Here is a 16283-nt window from a genome sequence, read left to right on the forward strand (position 1 = left end):
AGCAGCAAGAATAACTCTTCCCAAAGAAAAAATAGTTCTCCTACACTTTACAGAGGGTTAAACTAGATGAAACCTCTAGTTCTTTCCAACTTCATGCTATGCTATGATTCCACAATACTGGAGACTGTCTTCCTGGCACGCAGAAGAACCTGGACATCTGGTTTCTGTAAAGGCAGTTGCCCAACTGGTGCTTTTGGAAAAGTAAAGTTTTCCATGGGCCCATTATAGATGCAGGCTTAGCACTCATGAAAAGCATGAGTTCTGTGTTGTACAAAATATTGGCTTAAACAAGGAAATACAGCCAGGGTCTTACAGATGTCTATTGCTGATGCTATTATCAGTGAGGGCATTACAGATTTTCTGTTTTTGCTCTCATTACTGGGAGTGGGATTGTCACCATTTTGCTTGTTCATATATTGAATTACCTATCTATGGGCTACTTCCAAAGTTTCCTCCTTTAAATTTCTGGGAGTCTACCTCTGTGAAGATCTGACCTGGAAAGTTAACACAACTCAGGTGGCTAGAAAGGCCCAACAGAGGCTTCACTTTCTTAGGGTCTTACAGAAGAACAGGGTAGAAGAACAGCTAATGACCCTCTTTTACCGGTCTACTATAGAGAGCGTCCTCTCGTATGGTATTGTGGTTTGGTATGCTGGTCTGACAGCCGCGGATAGGAAAGTATTACAGAGGGTGGTGAGCACAGCACAAGACATTGTGGGCTGTTCCCTGACACCACTGGATGACATCGCCAGGGCTCGTTGCCTTGGAAGAGTGAGGAAGATTCTCAGGGATGACTCACACCCTGGACGGTATCTCTTTACTCTCCTACCATCCGGTAGGAGATATAGGAATATAGCCAGCCGTACCAACAGGCTGAAAAATAGCTTTTACCCGTGGGTTGTTAGGCTTTTAAATGGGACATAATCTTATGCAGAATTGACTTGGGAGGCCGGTGTGTGGTGTAGTTGGTTCACATAGTGTGGTGGGATGGAGGGTTTGTTGTCACTGTGTGTTGGGGGGGAGAGAGCACGGGGGGAGGCTCAGCTAATCTCAATGTACACATGTTGTACTTTGACAATAAAGGTTTATTATTATTATTATTATTATTATTATTATTATTATTATTATTATTATTATTATTATTATTATTATTATTATTATTATTATTCAGGTACCACAATGGAAAGGGACGCGGTGGCTCAGTGGGTTAGGACGCTGAGCCTGTCGATCAGAAGATCGGCAGTTTGGCGGGTCGAATCCCGAGTGCCGCGTAGCAGAGTGAGCGCCTGTTACTCGTCCCAGCTTCTGCCAACCTAGCAGTTCGAAAGCACATAAAAATGCAAGTAGAAAAATAGGGACCACTACGGTGGGAAGGTAACAGCGTTCCGTGCGCCTTTGGCGTCTAGTCATGCCGGCCACATGACCACGGAGATGTCCTCGGACAAGCGCTGGCTCTTCGGCTTTGAAACGGAGATGAGCACCGGTCCCTAGAGTCAGAAACGACTAGCACGCATGTGCGGGGTACCTTTACCTTTACCTTTACCACAATGGAACTAGTCCCCAAAGGAATAAATTCATTCTGCATTTTGTGAAGAGTTTCCAAGCAATAGGATGCAGTAACATATGTTTCTTCATAGCAGAAGCACAGTCAGCACAGAAGCAAAGTATTTTTGCTTTACCCTATCTTGCTGCTGATTTGATGGTTGCATCATGAAAAGGATTAGGCTCTTGCAACAAACAGATACATTGAAATGGTAATGTGGTTGGGCTGTTTGATCTGAGCAAAATGTTTTTCTGGGTTATCTTTGCCTGTGCTCCTCACCCAACTTCTTGCTTTAGCCTGTAGCTTCACCAAAGGAAGACATCACAAATAGGGGGAAAAAGTCCCCCAGAATGAGTATTGTATCTTCATCCCACACTGTGGAGTATACATTTTCTGTATGTTCCCCTCTTCCTGGCAACGTATCTAGTCATTTATATGTTCCATCAAGCAGTATGTGCTCTGATAAGTGGTAGAAAACCCAGATATACTGTAAGTGCCCTCTATAGTTATCTGAGGTCTTCTTTCAGATATCAAGATCATGTTCCTCTAATGAACAAGGAAGAGAAAATATTTCAAGGTATAATTCTGTAACCCAATTCCTTTTTTCTGTTCAACATTTCAGCCAACCTGGTCCCAGAGAAAGTGACCCACACAATCAGTCTTTCCCAATCAGCCCTACTTGTTGCCAGGATAAAGAACGGGAAGAAAACAGATATCTGGTGGAAAAGGAATGGCAAGTACTCCCATCATCTAACTGCATGTCTGTGATCAGATCTGCCCTTTTTCCAAGACATCCAACTCTTTCTTGGGGGGAAAAACACTATTAAAGCTTAACTTTCTCTGTTGATATAGAAAAAAACTAGGTATCCACTAGAGGAGGGATTCTTAAGCATTTTAATCTCTGAACCCTTTTATATTCTTAATAATGATTCAAGATCCCAACGACTTTTGGTTTGTGGAGGTTATATCTAGTGATATTTACTGTTTTAGGAATTAAAACTGATAAATGTTAAAATGTTTATTTCACTTCATGGAGCCCCTGAAAGCAGTGGCGTAGCGTGGGTTGTCAGCACCCGGGGCAAGCACCCGGCCACTGCACTGTCCCTCCCCCAGATAGTCCCTCGCTCTCTCTCCACACCGCACCGCACGTCTGGCACCCCCCCCCTCCACAGTGGGCGGCAACCCGGCGGCTTGGATCGGATTCGCACAGCCAGCACTGCAGTGAGAGAGAGTGAGTGAGCCAGGCAGGGGCAGAGAGCTGCGAGTGCGAGCGTGCCCCCCCCAGATGTTGCACCCGGTGCTGCTGGCCCCCCCTGCACCCCCCACGCTACGCCACTGCCTGAAAGGGTTTCAGGGACACCCCCCCCAGGAGTTCCCAGACCACACTTTATAAAAACCTCTATGCTGTAGAAACCATTGATCCATTATGAATGGTCATCCACACATGGATCTATTTATTGGCTTCAAAATGGGAGCCTTGTGCAATGTAGTGGGTCCGACGCAAGGAAGAGACGCCAGCCGGAGTACGTGTTCAGCTCTTTATTGTGTGGGGGGTAGCGTACTGGAGAACGAGGGTTACCTGGCCTCCTTAAATACCCAGCCAGGTAGGCAGACAGCCAATGGGGTTGGCCCTAGGTTTCCCGCCGAAACTAGGTTTCCTGCCAAAACCGTTCAGGCCAACGCCCCCTGGTGGCTGTTGCTATGCAGGTGCCTGCATACATAACACCTTGGACTTGCTTAGTTCCTCTACTATTCTACCTGCTTTCCTAATGGCAAACATCCAACTGCATGACCCCTTCACACCTTTGCATTCAAATCACATTCCAAAAGATGAATCTCTATTTCGGTAGTATTTCTTTCTTCATCCGCTTTGGCTTTTTCTATTTTACTTGCTTGTTTCTTATTTTTTTCCTGTGCAGGGACTTACTATGATACGATGCACCAGGGAGAGCTAAAGGAGAATAAGTCCATTCTGGTCCTGTCATCTGTTACCATGGCTGACGGTGGGATTTACAGTGCCACATTTATAGAGGACAGCCCTTTGTCAAGTGCCTTCTTCAGACTGATTGTGCGAGGTGAGACTGTGCATACCTAATGCAACCATTTAATGTTCCCTGACATATTATTGTGGCTGCCTCTTCTTGAAGAGAAGAATGCCTCTACTTAAAAATGCATCTCTCCACCTACTTCTCAAGAAATACTTTGAACTATACAAGTCAATCTCTCTTTCAATCAAGAATGTTGACAGCATAATATTAAACCTCAGAAGTTTTCCAGACTAAGAAAAAATATTCTCAAATGGGTATCCCTAAAAAGAAAAATGCTTTTCTCTTTTTACTAATTGTTCAGAAGGAACAATTTAATGGTTTGATCACCTTCACCTACAGAAATGCCCTTTTCTACGCAACAGGTCACATGATCAAAACTTGGTGCTTGGCAACTGGTTCATATTTATGATGGTTGCAGTATCCTGGGGTCATGTGATCCCCTTCTGACAAGCAAAGTCAATGGGGAAGCCAGATTTACTTTACAACCATGTTATTAACCGAACAACTGCAGTGATTCACTTAAAAACTGTGGCAAGAAAGATCATAAAATTCCCAAATAGAATGGTCAGTGAAGGACATTCATTTAGGAAACACTGATGTAAAGAAAAGTGAATAAAACTGATTGTTAGGCTGAACTGAAGGCCTGTTTTTAACACACAAGTCATTTCCTGAGGTTGTTGACAGAGACAGCACACAATGTATGAAATTATACTTGAACGTTGTGAGTGATTCTACTGTAGCTTTTCCTCTCTGGTGTTGTCTGGAAACTTCATATCATTATTCTTCCTGACTCTCCAGGTTGTGCAGCCAAGAAATGGGGCTCATTTTGTGACAAAGACTGTCCTGATTGTCTGAATGGAGGCATCTGCCATCACACTGTGGGAGAATGTATCTGCCCTCCAGGATTCATGGGTACCCGCTGTGAAAAAGGTTAGAAGCAACCTGTCGTTGTTCTAGTAGAAATGGATCTTCCTGAGCCATGAACTGAACTTGAAAATCAGAAACTTCTTTACTGTATTATAGTAGCTTTCATGGGCTGCAAGGAATATATCTGGTGATTAAATACAATAGAGGGGACCAGGACTGGAAGTTTTCTGTCTGTTCCCCCCTTTTTTTCCAGGCTTAAGAAGGTATGAAATCCAAAAATATATGTACCAAGATTAATGCATCTACTCTTAAGTTTTAAATGACCCCAAATGACTACAATTTGCCATTAGATTTGTGTACTGCCCTGTGGTATACAAAAAAAGGAATAGGATCCTACATACAGCATCCTTGATAAAATGTGTCTCAGTGAAACCAGTCTGCAATCACATCTGGATAAACACTCCTTTTTGCATCAACAGCACATAATCACCAATGGCTCAGTCAAAGGAAGTGGCCATCTTTGAAGGATCTTCACTGTAAAATTGATGAGGAGCCGAAAATTGAGTGACTTCCTGTCTTTTTTTGGGGGGAGGGGACATTTTGCAGATTGTAGAAAATCTGAATCAGTGATATCATAGAATACCCTGATCTCCTCTGTTCTTATTCCCTCCTGGGCTGACTGCAGTTGGGGAAAAACAAGGGAGGGAATTGCAAGAGAAGGATATATAGATGCATGTGTATGTATGTCTGCCTATGTGTGTACATGGGTGTATGTGTACACATACACACACACACACACACACACACACACTCATTATCATTATAGCCATTGTCTATCCAAATATGCAGGCCACTTCTGCATATTTCCAACCAATTGGGCCTGCATTACTTGCTGAACACACACACACACACAATACATATACAGAGAGAAAGAGTACCATAATGTGTATGTATATCTGTGTGTCTAATGTATATCACTGTATGTATATGCAATAAGGAAGGAAGGAAGGAAGGAAGGAAGGAAGGAAGGAAGGAAGGAAGGAAGGAAGGAAGGAAGGAAGGAAAGAAGGGAGGGAGGGAGGGAGGGAGGGAGGGAGGGAAGAGGGAGGGACGGAGGTTTCAATGCTTTCTGCAGCTTTTCACAAGGATGGGAAATCTTCCCACAACTCGATTTGAAAGCCACCAGGAAGTTGGAAGTCACTCCTGCTCCCACTGCTTTTTTGCCCACCTGTGGTCCTTCTGTTTCTCTGTTTAGGAAAGAAATATCTCTGAAATAATGACCCAACAGGGCATGGGTTGTCTAGTAATTTTTTTAAAAAAAAATCCCAGAAGAAGGCAATGGCAAACCATATCTGTAACTCTGCCAAGGAAACTTCATTTGGAAGTTATTCATCTTTAGGTTTTTCTTTTTGTCATTTACCAAGCAAAGAAGAGAAAAGCCGAGGGCCAAATAGTCCCACTACTGTAATCTAATTGTGGAATGCCAGTTCCATGGCCATGCTCTGGCATCCTACAGGGATTTCTACATACTTACATATGCCTTTTTCAATTATTAATTATAGGTAGAAAACTACCGGTATGCAATTTATAGCCTCCCTGAAACTCTGCAGAGTGATTAATGAGTGTCCTGTGAGCAAAGATATAGTTGTGACATATGGGAACAGGAGTATACTAATAATCATTGTTGAAGTGAAAGAAGTTCTCTGACAGGAATCTTCTTGCTTTTGCAGCATGTAGGGAAGGCCAGTTTGGGCGAAACTGCCAAGAGAGGTGTCCTAGTGAGCAGGGCTGCAGAGGCTTATCCTTCTGTCTGCCTGACCCATATGGCTGTTCCTGTGCCGCTGGGTGGAGTGGAGTACAATGCAACTCAGGTACAGTATGTCTACTTGCAATTGATTTATTGCAGCATGGTGATACTGCCATACTTCCCCGGGTAGTAACCATGGTCAAATGGATGGAATGAGGAAGGGAAGTAAAGAACTGACTGACTTTTCATAAGGCAAGAGGGAAGCATGGGACCACTATACAAAAACTCCCAAATAAATCAGTGAAACCATTACTGTATTAATTTCTTTGTTGTATTGAGAATAATAGGGGCTGACCCTTTTTTTATCCAGGGGATTTCCCCAAAATATCAAAGATATTACACTTACACTTTTCAGTTTTGCTGACTTACTAAATAGCATCAGGACTAAGGGCACCCAGTTTATTATACTTTAGAATCTTAATAAAGAACCCATTATTTGAAATGCTTTGAGAATAATATGTAGAAAACTTACAGAAAGCTAATATTTTACCACTTACAGGTAAATGTTCAGGTACTAGAACTTGATTTTTCTCAGTAAGTTAAGGTAAAACAATACATTGTTTTATATTCAGGTAAAACAGGTCATTTTTATAATAAACTCATTCTAACTCAAGTGACTCAGGAGAACCAGGGCTTTTTTTCTCATAGAACGCCCAGAACGGAGTTCCGGCACCTTTTTTGGATGGAACCTTGTAGGGTAGGCAAGGTAGGTTGTATGACATATGTGAGTTCCGGCACCTTTTTCTTTTACAAAAAAAGCACTGAGGAGAACACAAGAATTATACCTGACAAAAACAAAAGGTGCTATTATGTTTAATGCATGTACACTTTTGATTTCATTGTCACTATCAACAGAACAATTACATGTTCCCTGGAAAATCTGGATATGGAAAAGAAGTAAAAAGAGTTTCTGCTTCATCCCAGACACAGGATGGTGCAGAAGCTTTATTCAGCTTTGGTTGCTTTCTCTGTTGGGGCTACATTTGGCTCATAGCCAGAAGAGAATGGCTTCCTCCTTTTGTTTCTTCAAAATAGTTTCTCTCCTGCCTGGCCCCCACAGAGTCAGAAAAAAAGAAAGATACTTGTAAGCAGGAAGTGAGTGGAAAAAAAATGTTTTAAAAGTAACCCTATCCTGACTGCCCGCCTGTTTCTGATGCTACGTTTTCTCATTCCTTGGCAATGATCTCTCCTATACTGTTGTTTGTGTTTTGAGAGGGAATCTAAGTCAAGGTTAAGCAACTTGATACAATCCTAGTGATTTGGACTACAATTTAAGGGTTTGGGGTATTTTTAATTATTTATTGTTAGGGCTTAATTAATTAAATTTTATTTTAACTTTTGTATGTAATGCTTTTATTGCCCTGTACACCGCCCTGAGTCCTTCGGGAGAAGGGCGGTATAGAAACTCAATTAATAAATAAATAATAAATAAATAAATTTCCAGAAATCCATCTCCGCCATTAGGCTGGGGCTAATGGGAACTGAAATCCAAAATATTTGGAAAGCATTAGGTTGTCCATCCCTGCTCACATTACCCCAATACCAAAAACTGCATATTTTGGATACTAGAGATTGTTTTGTTCTTCACTGACTGAAACACAAAATAACAGTGCAAAGCATTTTTTGGTCTCCTTGAAACCATTTTCAACCTGAATCATTAAGTTCACACATTGCCAATTATCAGAAAGTTGTGCCTTTTACTGCTAAGAATATTATGACACCCTTCAATTTTGTACCAAGTAAATACTTTTGCGTTGATAAATTCTAAGAGTTGGCTTGTACCAATCTGTGACTATATTTAGATAGTGACGGATATCGATCTTGACCAATCACAATTTCTTTCACTATCCTCCACAACCACATCAACTGGTGAAGTAACAAGATCAGGGTAATGTTTAAACTTAGGATAAGGGTTATGGAAACTTACGGTCAGAGGTGAATTTATTATATATTTGTATCTATATTGAAGAAAATTGGAAGTTCTTTTTTTATATGTCTTTTTCGTATATTTTTAGTTTTTCTGTTACACTTTTTAATCTTTTTCTTGCTTTTCTTTTTTTCTACATTTTCTTTATTTGTTTCTGTATTATATTAGTTTTGGAAATTCAATAAGGTTATTTTTTTAAAAAAAATCAGGCTAATGAAAATATTGTCATGGTTTTGGATTTTATTTTTCAGACATTATGAGTTTGATAGCATATATGCCACCTTTATTTTATTTATTTTTATTTTAATTCCATTTATATCCCGCCCTTCTCCGAAGACTCAGGGCGGCTTACAAGCTTAGCAGTAGCCTTCATTCTATGTATATGCCTGCTTATTAAGGCTTTCACACACACCCCAAGCGGCATTATTACAAAGTCAGCTTATTGCCCCCAACAATCTGGGTCCTCATTTTACCTACCTCGGAAGGATGGAAGGCTGAGTCAACCTTGAGCCTGGTGGGATGCGAACCTGCACTAATTGCAGGCAGCTGGTGTTACTTAAGGAGGCATTAGCCCAGAAGATGGTAGAGGACAGGAAGGCCTGGAGGAACATTGTCCATAGGGTCGCGATGGGTCGGACACGACTTCGCAACTAACAACAACAACAGCCCACTGCTCCACCAAGGCTCTCCACCTAATCCCTCTTCTTCCTCCTGCATGAAAAGGAGACATTTTGTCTGTCTATACACATCATCTTCATTTAATCGTGGTGATTGGAACTGTAATTTCTGTCATTAAGCAACACAGTCATAAAGCAGGATATCACATGATTGTGCCACTTAGTGCCACTAGTTCCCGCAGCTCTGGCGACCATGGTTATGCAAATCCCACACTGTTGTTAAGTGCAACATCACAGAGTTGTCATTTGCAGCCTCCTGCCAGCTTCCCCATTGACTTTGCTCAGCAAAAGCCAGCAGTGAAAATCAGAAATGGCAATCACGTGATCACAGGGTGCTGACATTATAATTGCAAGTTGGTCACCAAACACCCAGATCATAATCATGTTGTGAGAAATTTTATATCCAAATACATTTTATTCTTTATACTGTTTCCATCTTCCCTGGTAATCACCTACAAAGCCCTGTTGTGATTCAGGGTCAGCCTGTGGGTTCGGCAGTTGGGTCGGACGACTCAGAGGAGGAGGAGGGGGGTGTTGAAGACCTTGCTGAGGGGGTTGAAGATCTTGCTGATGAGAGCCCTCAGCCAGGCCCCTCCCACTTGGTCACCACGGAGACCCAGCTGTGTGAGCCTGACAGCGTGGATGAAGATGACCCACAGCTGGCCCTGTTCAAGGACGCCCGACGCAGGAGGCAGTCAATTAGGAGTAAACAGAGGAAGGCAATGGGGCTTCTCGGAAGGAGGCAGAGAGAAGCCACGCCCTGAACTCTATATAAGGGGAATGTGTGGGAGGGCTGGTTTGCAGAAGGCAACCGCTTGGATAGTTTCTGTTTCTTAAAGCTCCTGTTTCTTGGTTCGTGTCTTGTTTGTTTTTGTAGCTATAAATTTGGCAGGCATAATTCCAGCTTCTTGCCGTTTGTAAAGGGGTTGTCCCTGCCTTTTCTGCAGGGCCGGTAGCAGGCTGGTACAGAACAAGCCCTACATGGCATGGGTCCGGAGTACCTTAGGGAGCACCTGCGGCCGGCATCAACTTCCCTCCGCCCAGTGCACTCCCACAGAGAGGGCCTCCTCAGGGTGCCACCGGTCAGAGAATGTCGACTGGTGGCCCCCAGGGGGAGGGCGTTCTCTGTGGGTGTGCCTGACCTGTGGAACCGTTTACCAGTTGAGCTCCGGATGGCTCCCGACCTTTGCTCCTTCCAACGTGATCTGAAAACCTATTTGTTTGAACAAGCTGGCCTGGTCTGATGGGTTTGGGTTTTAATTATTGTTTTTAATGTAATTTATTTATTGTATTGGGCACTAGGGTTTAATCTGTTTTTAATTTTTGTATTTCGGTATTTCGGTATTTATTGCCCTGTTCACTGCCCTGAGTCCTTCGGGAGAAGGGCGGTATACAAATTAAATAAATAAATAAATAAATAAATAAATAAATAAATAAATAAATAAATAAATAAATAAATAAATAAGTAAATAAGTAAATAAATAAATAAATAAAAATAAAATATTAACAGAATCCACAATGGTCTGAGAATCAGTGTCTCCACTAGATAATTAACAGTCAAGCTAAACTAAGTTAATTAACTAAAATTAGCAAACTTTCTCAAATACGTTACCCAGACTTAATCCACATATCAAAGGATAAGAACTGCAAACACAGAGTTAATTAAATTAGGTCTCCCAGAGGAACTGCATGTTCATAAGAATAAACATGCCTACACACAGAGAGAGACACACACACACATACATGCCTCATGTGTCACCCTAGAGTCAGCACGTGGCTCCCACTATAAAAATTTGCTGCTGTACCTCATTTCTCTGCAGCTTGGCCATAAATGCAAACTGCTTTGCTTTTAGGAATAAATATTTCTTCTTTCCTCACAACTGTCTGAATCTCATTTTTATTTATTCTTGCGCAGCCCCAGTTCGAGTTGGAACCCCAAATTATTCTTCTGACAACATTACCACAGGGTTGCTGAAATGGCCACAACTAGAAGCACAGTCATTCAGCACTATCGTATCTTCAAACAGTCATTGAATGAGGGTCTTTAAGCAACAACTATTTCTATGCAATCCATATTGCCCCCAGTCTTGGCAAGTTCTCCATATACAGTACAGTACTCTAAAAGGAATTGACAAGGATTTCCCTTGAATGTTTCAGTTTTACAGAGAGTAAAGAGCAATAGTGAAGGAATACTACATTGATAAAGTTGACACTTTCTTCTTCCCAGAAACGTGTACATATTGACAGGCTTCTGTAATAGTTTAAAACCAGAAAAAGACACTACTCACTGTGTTTGGCAGCATTGAAAATTGTATGAAAAAAATCCAGGTAGGAAATTAAAAGTGTCCTTTCAAAAATTATGTTTAGGGAGAAAGGAAGCCTATTGTAAATCCTCCTTTCTTGTTACACTGCATTGGTTAAACAAGGGGATAAACTACATGTAAAATATACTCATGCATCTGTTATCCAACAGGAGGAGGAAGATTAATAAATGCTCTAACTAAAATAAATGTAATCGGTCATGTTATCTTTGACCAATAAACCCGGTCTTTAAAATGGGTAGAATTGTTGAGGTCCTGATCCCTCTGTTCTTTCCACAGCTTGTTCCCTTGGCAAATACGGTCCTGACTGTACCCTGGAGTGTAACTGCCAGAATGGAGGCACCTGCAATCGATTCAGCGGCTGTATCTGTTCATCTGGTTGGCATGGACAGCATTGTGAAAAGTCAGGTAAAACAAGAGTGATAAGAACATGAATGAATACCTGAGATCTTCCCAAAATGATTTAGGTTTCAGGGAAGAGGGAGGAGGTGTTTAAAAAAAAAAGGATGACAGCTATACACATAAGAAAATGTGGGGTTTGATTACATGATCAGGGCTACCAACTTGACCTTTGGGACCAGGGGTCTTCAAACTTGGCAACTTTAAAACTTGTGGACTTCAACTCTCAGAATTCTCCGGCCAGCATGCCTAGCTGAGGAATTCTGGGAGTTGAAGTCTACAAGTCTTAAAGTTGCCAGCCCTGTTTTGTACCCTTTGCTGCAGATTCAACTGGTTGGTTCTTTTATAATTTATGGTGGACATCAGGCAGGATATTAGATTTTTAGTGAAAAATACTAATTATATACAATTATATATAAATATAAAAATGGACGCGGTGGCTCAGTGGGTTAGGACGCTGAGCTTGTCGATCAGAAGGTCGGCAGTTTGGCGGGTCGAATCCCGAGTGCCGCGTAACAGAGTGAGCGCCTGTTACTCGTCCCAGCTTCTGCCAACCTAACAGTTCAAAAGCACGTAAAAATGCAAGTAGAAAAATAGGGACCACTACGGTGGGAAGGTAACAGCGTTCTGTGTGCCTTTGGCGTCTAGTCATGCCGGCCACATGACCACGGAGATGTCCTCGGACAAGCGCTGGCTCTTCGGCTTTCAAACAGAGATGAGCCCCTAGAGTTGCAAACGACTAGCACACATGTGCGGGGAACCTTTACCTTTTACTATATATAAATATATCAGACATTCACATACTGAAAAAGAATGTTTATTTGTTTTCTTATTTCTTATTTCACTTCAAACCCTTTCATACTTTTGATTTCTTATAGCTTTTAGCCTTGAAACTTTCTCCACTCTGACTGTAAATCCATTTCACCCATCCTGTTTTTACTCCTCATTGAATTAACTGTTAAGACTGACTTGACTTGCATTGCTTTTACAGCCTAGTTCCTAGATTTCTGTTACTTTTACTCTCTCTTCTTCCTGCCCTGCTGCCTCTTTATTTCCCCAGAAAGTCTTGTTTTGCTTTTCTCAGGAAGCAAATGCTGTGGGTCCAGTTTCTCTCAGTAGGTACAGCTGTCACTCATGTTCTCCTGTTGAGATGACTCCATTCCTCTATCTCAGACTTCACTCTTCTGCCAGTGAAATTTTCCTTTGAGTGAATAACAGAATAACAGAGTTGGAAGTGACCTTAGAGGTCTTCTAGTCCAACCCCCTACTCAGGCAGGAAACCCGATAACATGAATATCTGGATCATTTTTGCCAGCCTTCTTCCAGCCCTCATGGATTCCACAGAGTGGCTTCTGCTTCTTTCTTTGACTGTCGTAGGTCTTGATGGACTGTTTTAAGTGCCCTTTTTCCTTTCCTTTCTTTTTTTCCCTTTTTCTTCTCTCCAGCCATCTCCAGCAGGGTCTATGGCAATTTGCTGTGGCCAACTTGCCTCAGCCAACTTGCCATGGGACAATTCGCGGCAGGACAAGATATAAAAAAAAATGGTGGAATACAATCATTAAAGAAAGGGTGGAAGAGGAGTCATAGAATGAAATGTGAATGACAAAAATTAAAAAATTTTTTATTTTTTAAAAAATAATTAAATTGAATTGTTCAATTGCCCTGTGGCAAGCTGTCACACAGCAAGTTGGCTGCAGCAAGTTGTCCCATTCCGTCTTCAGCATGCCTTTTTTTTATATTCTCCCAACCAGCATTTCTAAATATTTTAGAAATATTTACTAAGGTTTACTAAGGTTTACTAAGCCTGCCCATTTAATACTTATCAGTTCTCTCTCCCCACTTCTAGAAAGGCACATGCTTATGAATAGCAAAACATACATTCCTAGTAGGAAGTACTAATGAATAGTTGTGATCTTGGTGAGAGACATGTAGAGATATCCTCACACAAGTACACATAGGACACACTGTTTAGTGAATATAAAGCATTTCCCTTTTGCATCAAATTTGCTTCTAAGTGATTTTATGAACCTATCCGTGACATTTTCTTGTTCGTGCGTGCATTTTATCCATTGCCATAATCCTAGTGGATGCTAATTTGTTTTTATATATTTCAAAATAAGAGTAATAATTCACACATTATATAACCTGGAATTAAGGAGAAACTCCCTGACGGTGAGGACAATTAATCAGTGGAATAGCTTACCCCCAGAAATTGTGGGTGCTCCATCACTGGAGATTTTTAAGAAGAGGCTAGACAGTCACCTGTCTGAAAAGGTCCCTTCCAGCAATATTCTACTCTACTCTACTCTACTCTACTCTACTCTACTCTACTCTACTCTACTCTACTCTACTCTACTCTACTCTACTCTACTCTATTCTATTCTATTCTATTCTATTCTATTCTATTCTATTCTATTCTATTCTATTCTATTCTATTCTAATTAAGGTATATCTCCAATAAATGTCATTGGATGTAAATGGAGACAGTGGATAAACATCATAAGATATGTTAAAAAGCTTTCTCAGTGCAATTGTAATGATTTAACCTTATTATGATATTTTCTGCCAAGACCGCATACCCCAGATCATCAACTTGGTGTCTCACTTGGAGTTTAACCTAGGCTCCCAGATCACAGTTACTTGTATAGCAACAGGCAATCCACCTCCTGTGCGTGATAACATTGAACTACGCAAGCCCGATGGAACAGTGATAATGGTAAGAATTTGCCCATTTATGTGCTTTACTTTCTGTCTGATACTGTACAATCATGTGAAGTCTATCGCCTTCTCTATTTTGTCTGGCTAAGCTAAACTTTTCTCTGAGTACTGCAAACAGTGACCAAGGACGAGAAGATCTCCTGTCTCTGAATTCTGACCAGGTACTGGTGACCCCTCCTGTTCTCTGGCATGAACAGAACCACCCTCTCTCCTACGGTCATAGCTGTGCCATGAATTGCAAAAATGGCTAATTCCAAATGAGTTCATGAAAACTGGATCAGATGATCAAGTTCTCAGAATGCATCTAGTTTCTACTGTATTATTTTTTTCTACATTGGTATTTCAGGATGTCCCATGTCTGAATGGGGCTTCAACAATATGGTTGTTTTCTCACAAATGTCTTTTAGCAGATTTTGGCAAGATACGATGGTGTTATTGTCTCTCCTTAGCCCACAAAAGCCATCATGGAAAAGGACATGACAACCTGTGAGTTTCAAGTGTCACAAGTAGTCTCTTCTGACTCTGGCCTCTGGGAATGTCGTGTCTCTACCACTGGGGGTCAGGACAGTGGCAAGTTCAAAGTTACTGTGAAAGGTGAGAAGGCAGGACAGGTAATGACACATCACAGTTAGAGCTCATCCTCTTTTTTCTGAGATACAGAAACAACTGAAATATTTCCAGAGTTTCTAAGTTTAGTCCTATTCTGATTGTTCTCTATTTAAGAGGAAACTCTATCTGTAGTTTCTTTCCACTAACACCTGTCCAGGCAAAGGGTGGTTGTTAAGGAAAGGTTGCTATTTTATTGAAGTATTAGTTCCCAACGAAGGAAAATATTATTGGATTTTTAATCCAGGTAAGGATTGTTAGAAGGATTGTGCCAAGTACAGTCCGGGCAACAGTGATTTGAGAAATTATTGATCCAGATTTTTTTTGAGCAAGTGATTTTGGGTCCGGATTACCTACGGCAACACCTGCGGCCGGCGTCAACTTCCCTCCGTCCAGTGCGCTCCCACAGAGAGGGCCTCCTTAGGGTGCCGCCGATCAAAGAATGCCGATTGGTGGCCCCCAGGGGGAGAGCGTTCTCTGTGGGCGCGCCAGACCTTTGGAACCGCTTACCGGTTGAGCTCCGGATGGCCCCCGACCTTCGCTCCTTCCGGCGCGATCTTAAAACCTTCTTTTTCGAACAAGCTGGCCTGGTCTGATGGGATGGGGTTGGGTTTTTATAAATAGCTCTAATTTTAAGATGTATTAATTATTATGGGCATAATGGTTTAATCGCTTTTAATTTTTGTATTTGGTTTTTTACTATGTATTGCCCTGTTCACCGCCCTGAGTCCCTCGGGAGAAGGGCGGTATACAAATTAAATTATTAAATTAAATTAAATTAAATTTTCCCATCAAAGCAGGAGATGCAATCTTTGTACTCATTTGTAATGAATTTGCGAACTGTTTTCTCTCCGTTAGTGCCTCCAGTGCCGCTATACCCTCCCAGACTTCTGGCCAAGAAGAGCCAACAGCTGGTGATATCCCCCGTGGGGCCTATTGTAGGTGATGGACCCCTCATCTCCATCAAAGTTCTATATAAACCTCAAATGGGAAGTAGCTGGTCATCTATTGAAGGTAAGGAATTTGTTGTATCTGGAATGAGGTGACTTTTTATGGCATATCCTCGATATCTTGGCTGGAACTGGACTTTTCAGATCCCTTCCAATCCTCCCTCTATTATTTATCTCTTTTTATTCCAATTAAACAGATTTTCAATTCCCTAAGGTTGCTTATGTGGGCGAAGGTTCGCTCTCTAAGCTTGTGGGCTGGTTTCCGAAAGTTTCGTTACCAGGCAAGCAACATCTTCAGCAGAGTTGAGGGCAGGCGTAGGCAACCTTGGCTCTTTTATGACTCGTGGACTACAATTTCCAGAGCTGGCTCAGGAATTCTGGGAGTTGAAGTCCACGAGTCATAAAAGAGCCAAGGTTGCA

At 41.6% G+C, this 16283-nt stretch overlaps 1 protein-coding gene across 1 annotated transcript in view; it reads left to right on the forward strand.

The window, feature by feature from the left end:
• Positions 1-16283, forward strand: part of TIE1 (tyrosine kinase with immunoglobulin like and EGF like domains 1) — a 38551-nt gene that overhangs the window by 6154 nt on the left and 16114 nt on the right. The window contains exons 3-10 of the mRNA XM_081325983.1: positions 2166-2276; positions 3463-3618; positions 4390-4521; positions 6189-6329; positions 11470-11598; positions 14160-14305; positions 14757-14901; positions 15772-15927. Of these exons, the coding sequence (XP_081182109.1) occupies positions 2166-2276; positions 3463-3618; positions 4390-4521; positions 6189-6329; positions 11470-11598; positions 14160-14305; positions 14757-14901; positions 15772-15927 (1116 nt within the window). The remainder of the gene's footprint in view (positions 1-2165; positions 2277-3462; positions 3619-4389; positions 4522-6188; positions 6330-11469; positions 11599-14159; positions 14306-14756; positions 14902-15771; positions 15928-16283) is intronic.

The sequence above is a fragment of the Vipera berus genome, assembly GCF_964194415.1.
Source record: "Vipera berus genome assembly, chromosome: 3".
Lineage (NCBI taxonomy): Eukaryota > Metazoa > Chordata > Lepidosauria > Squamata > Viperidae > Vipera > Vipera berus.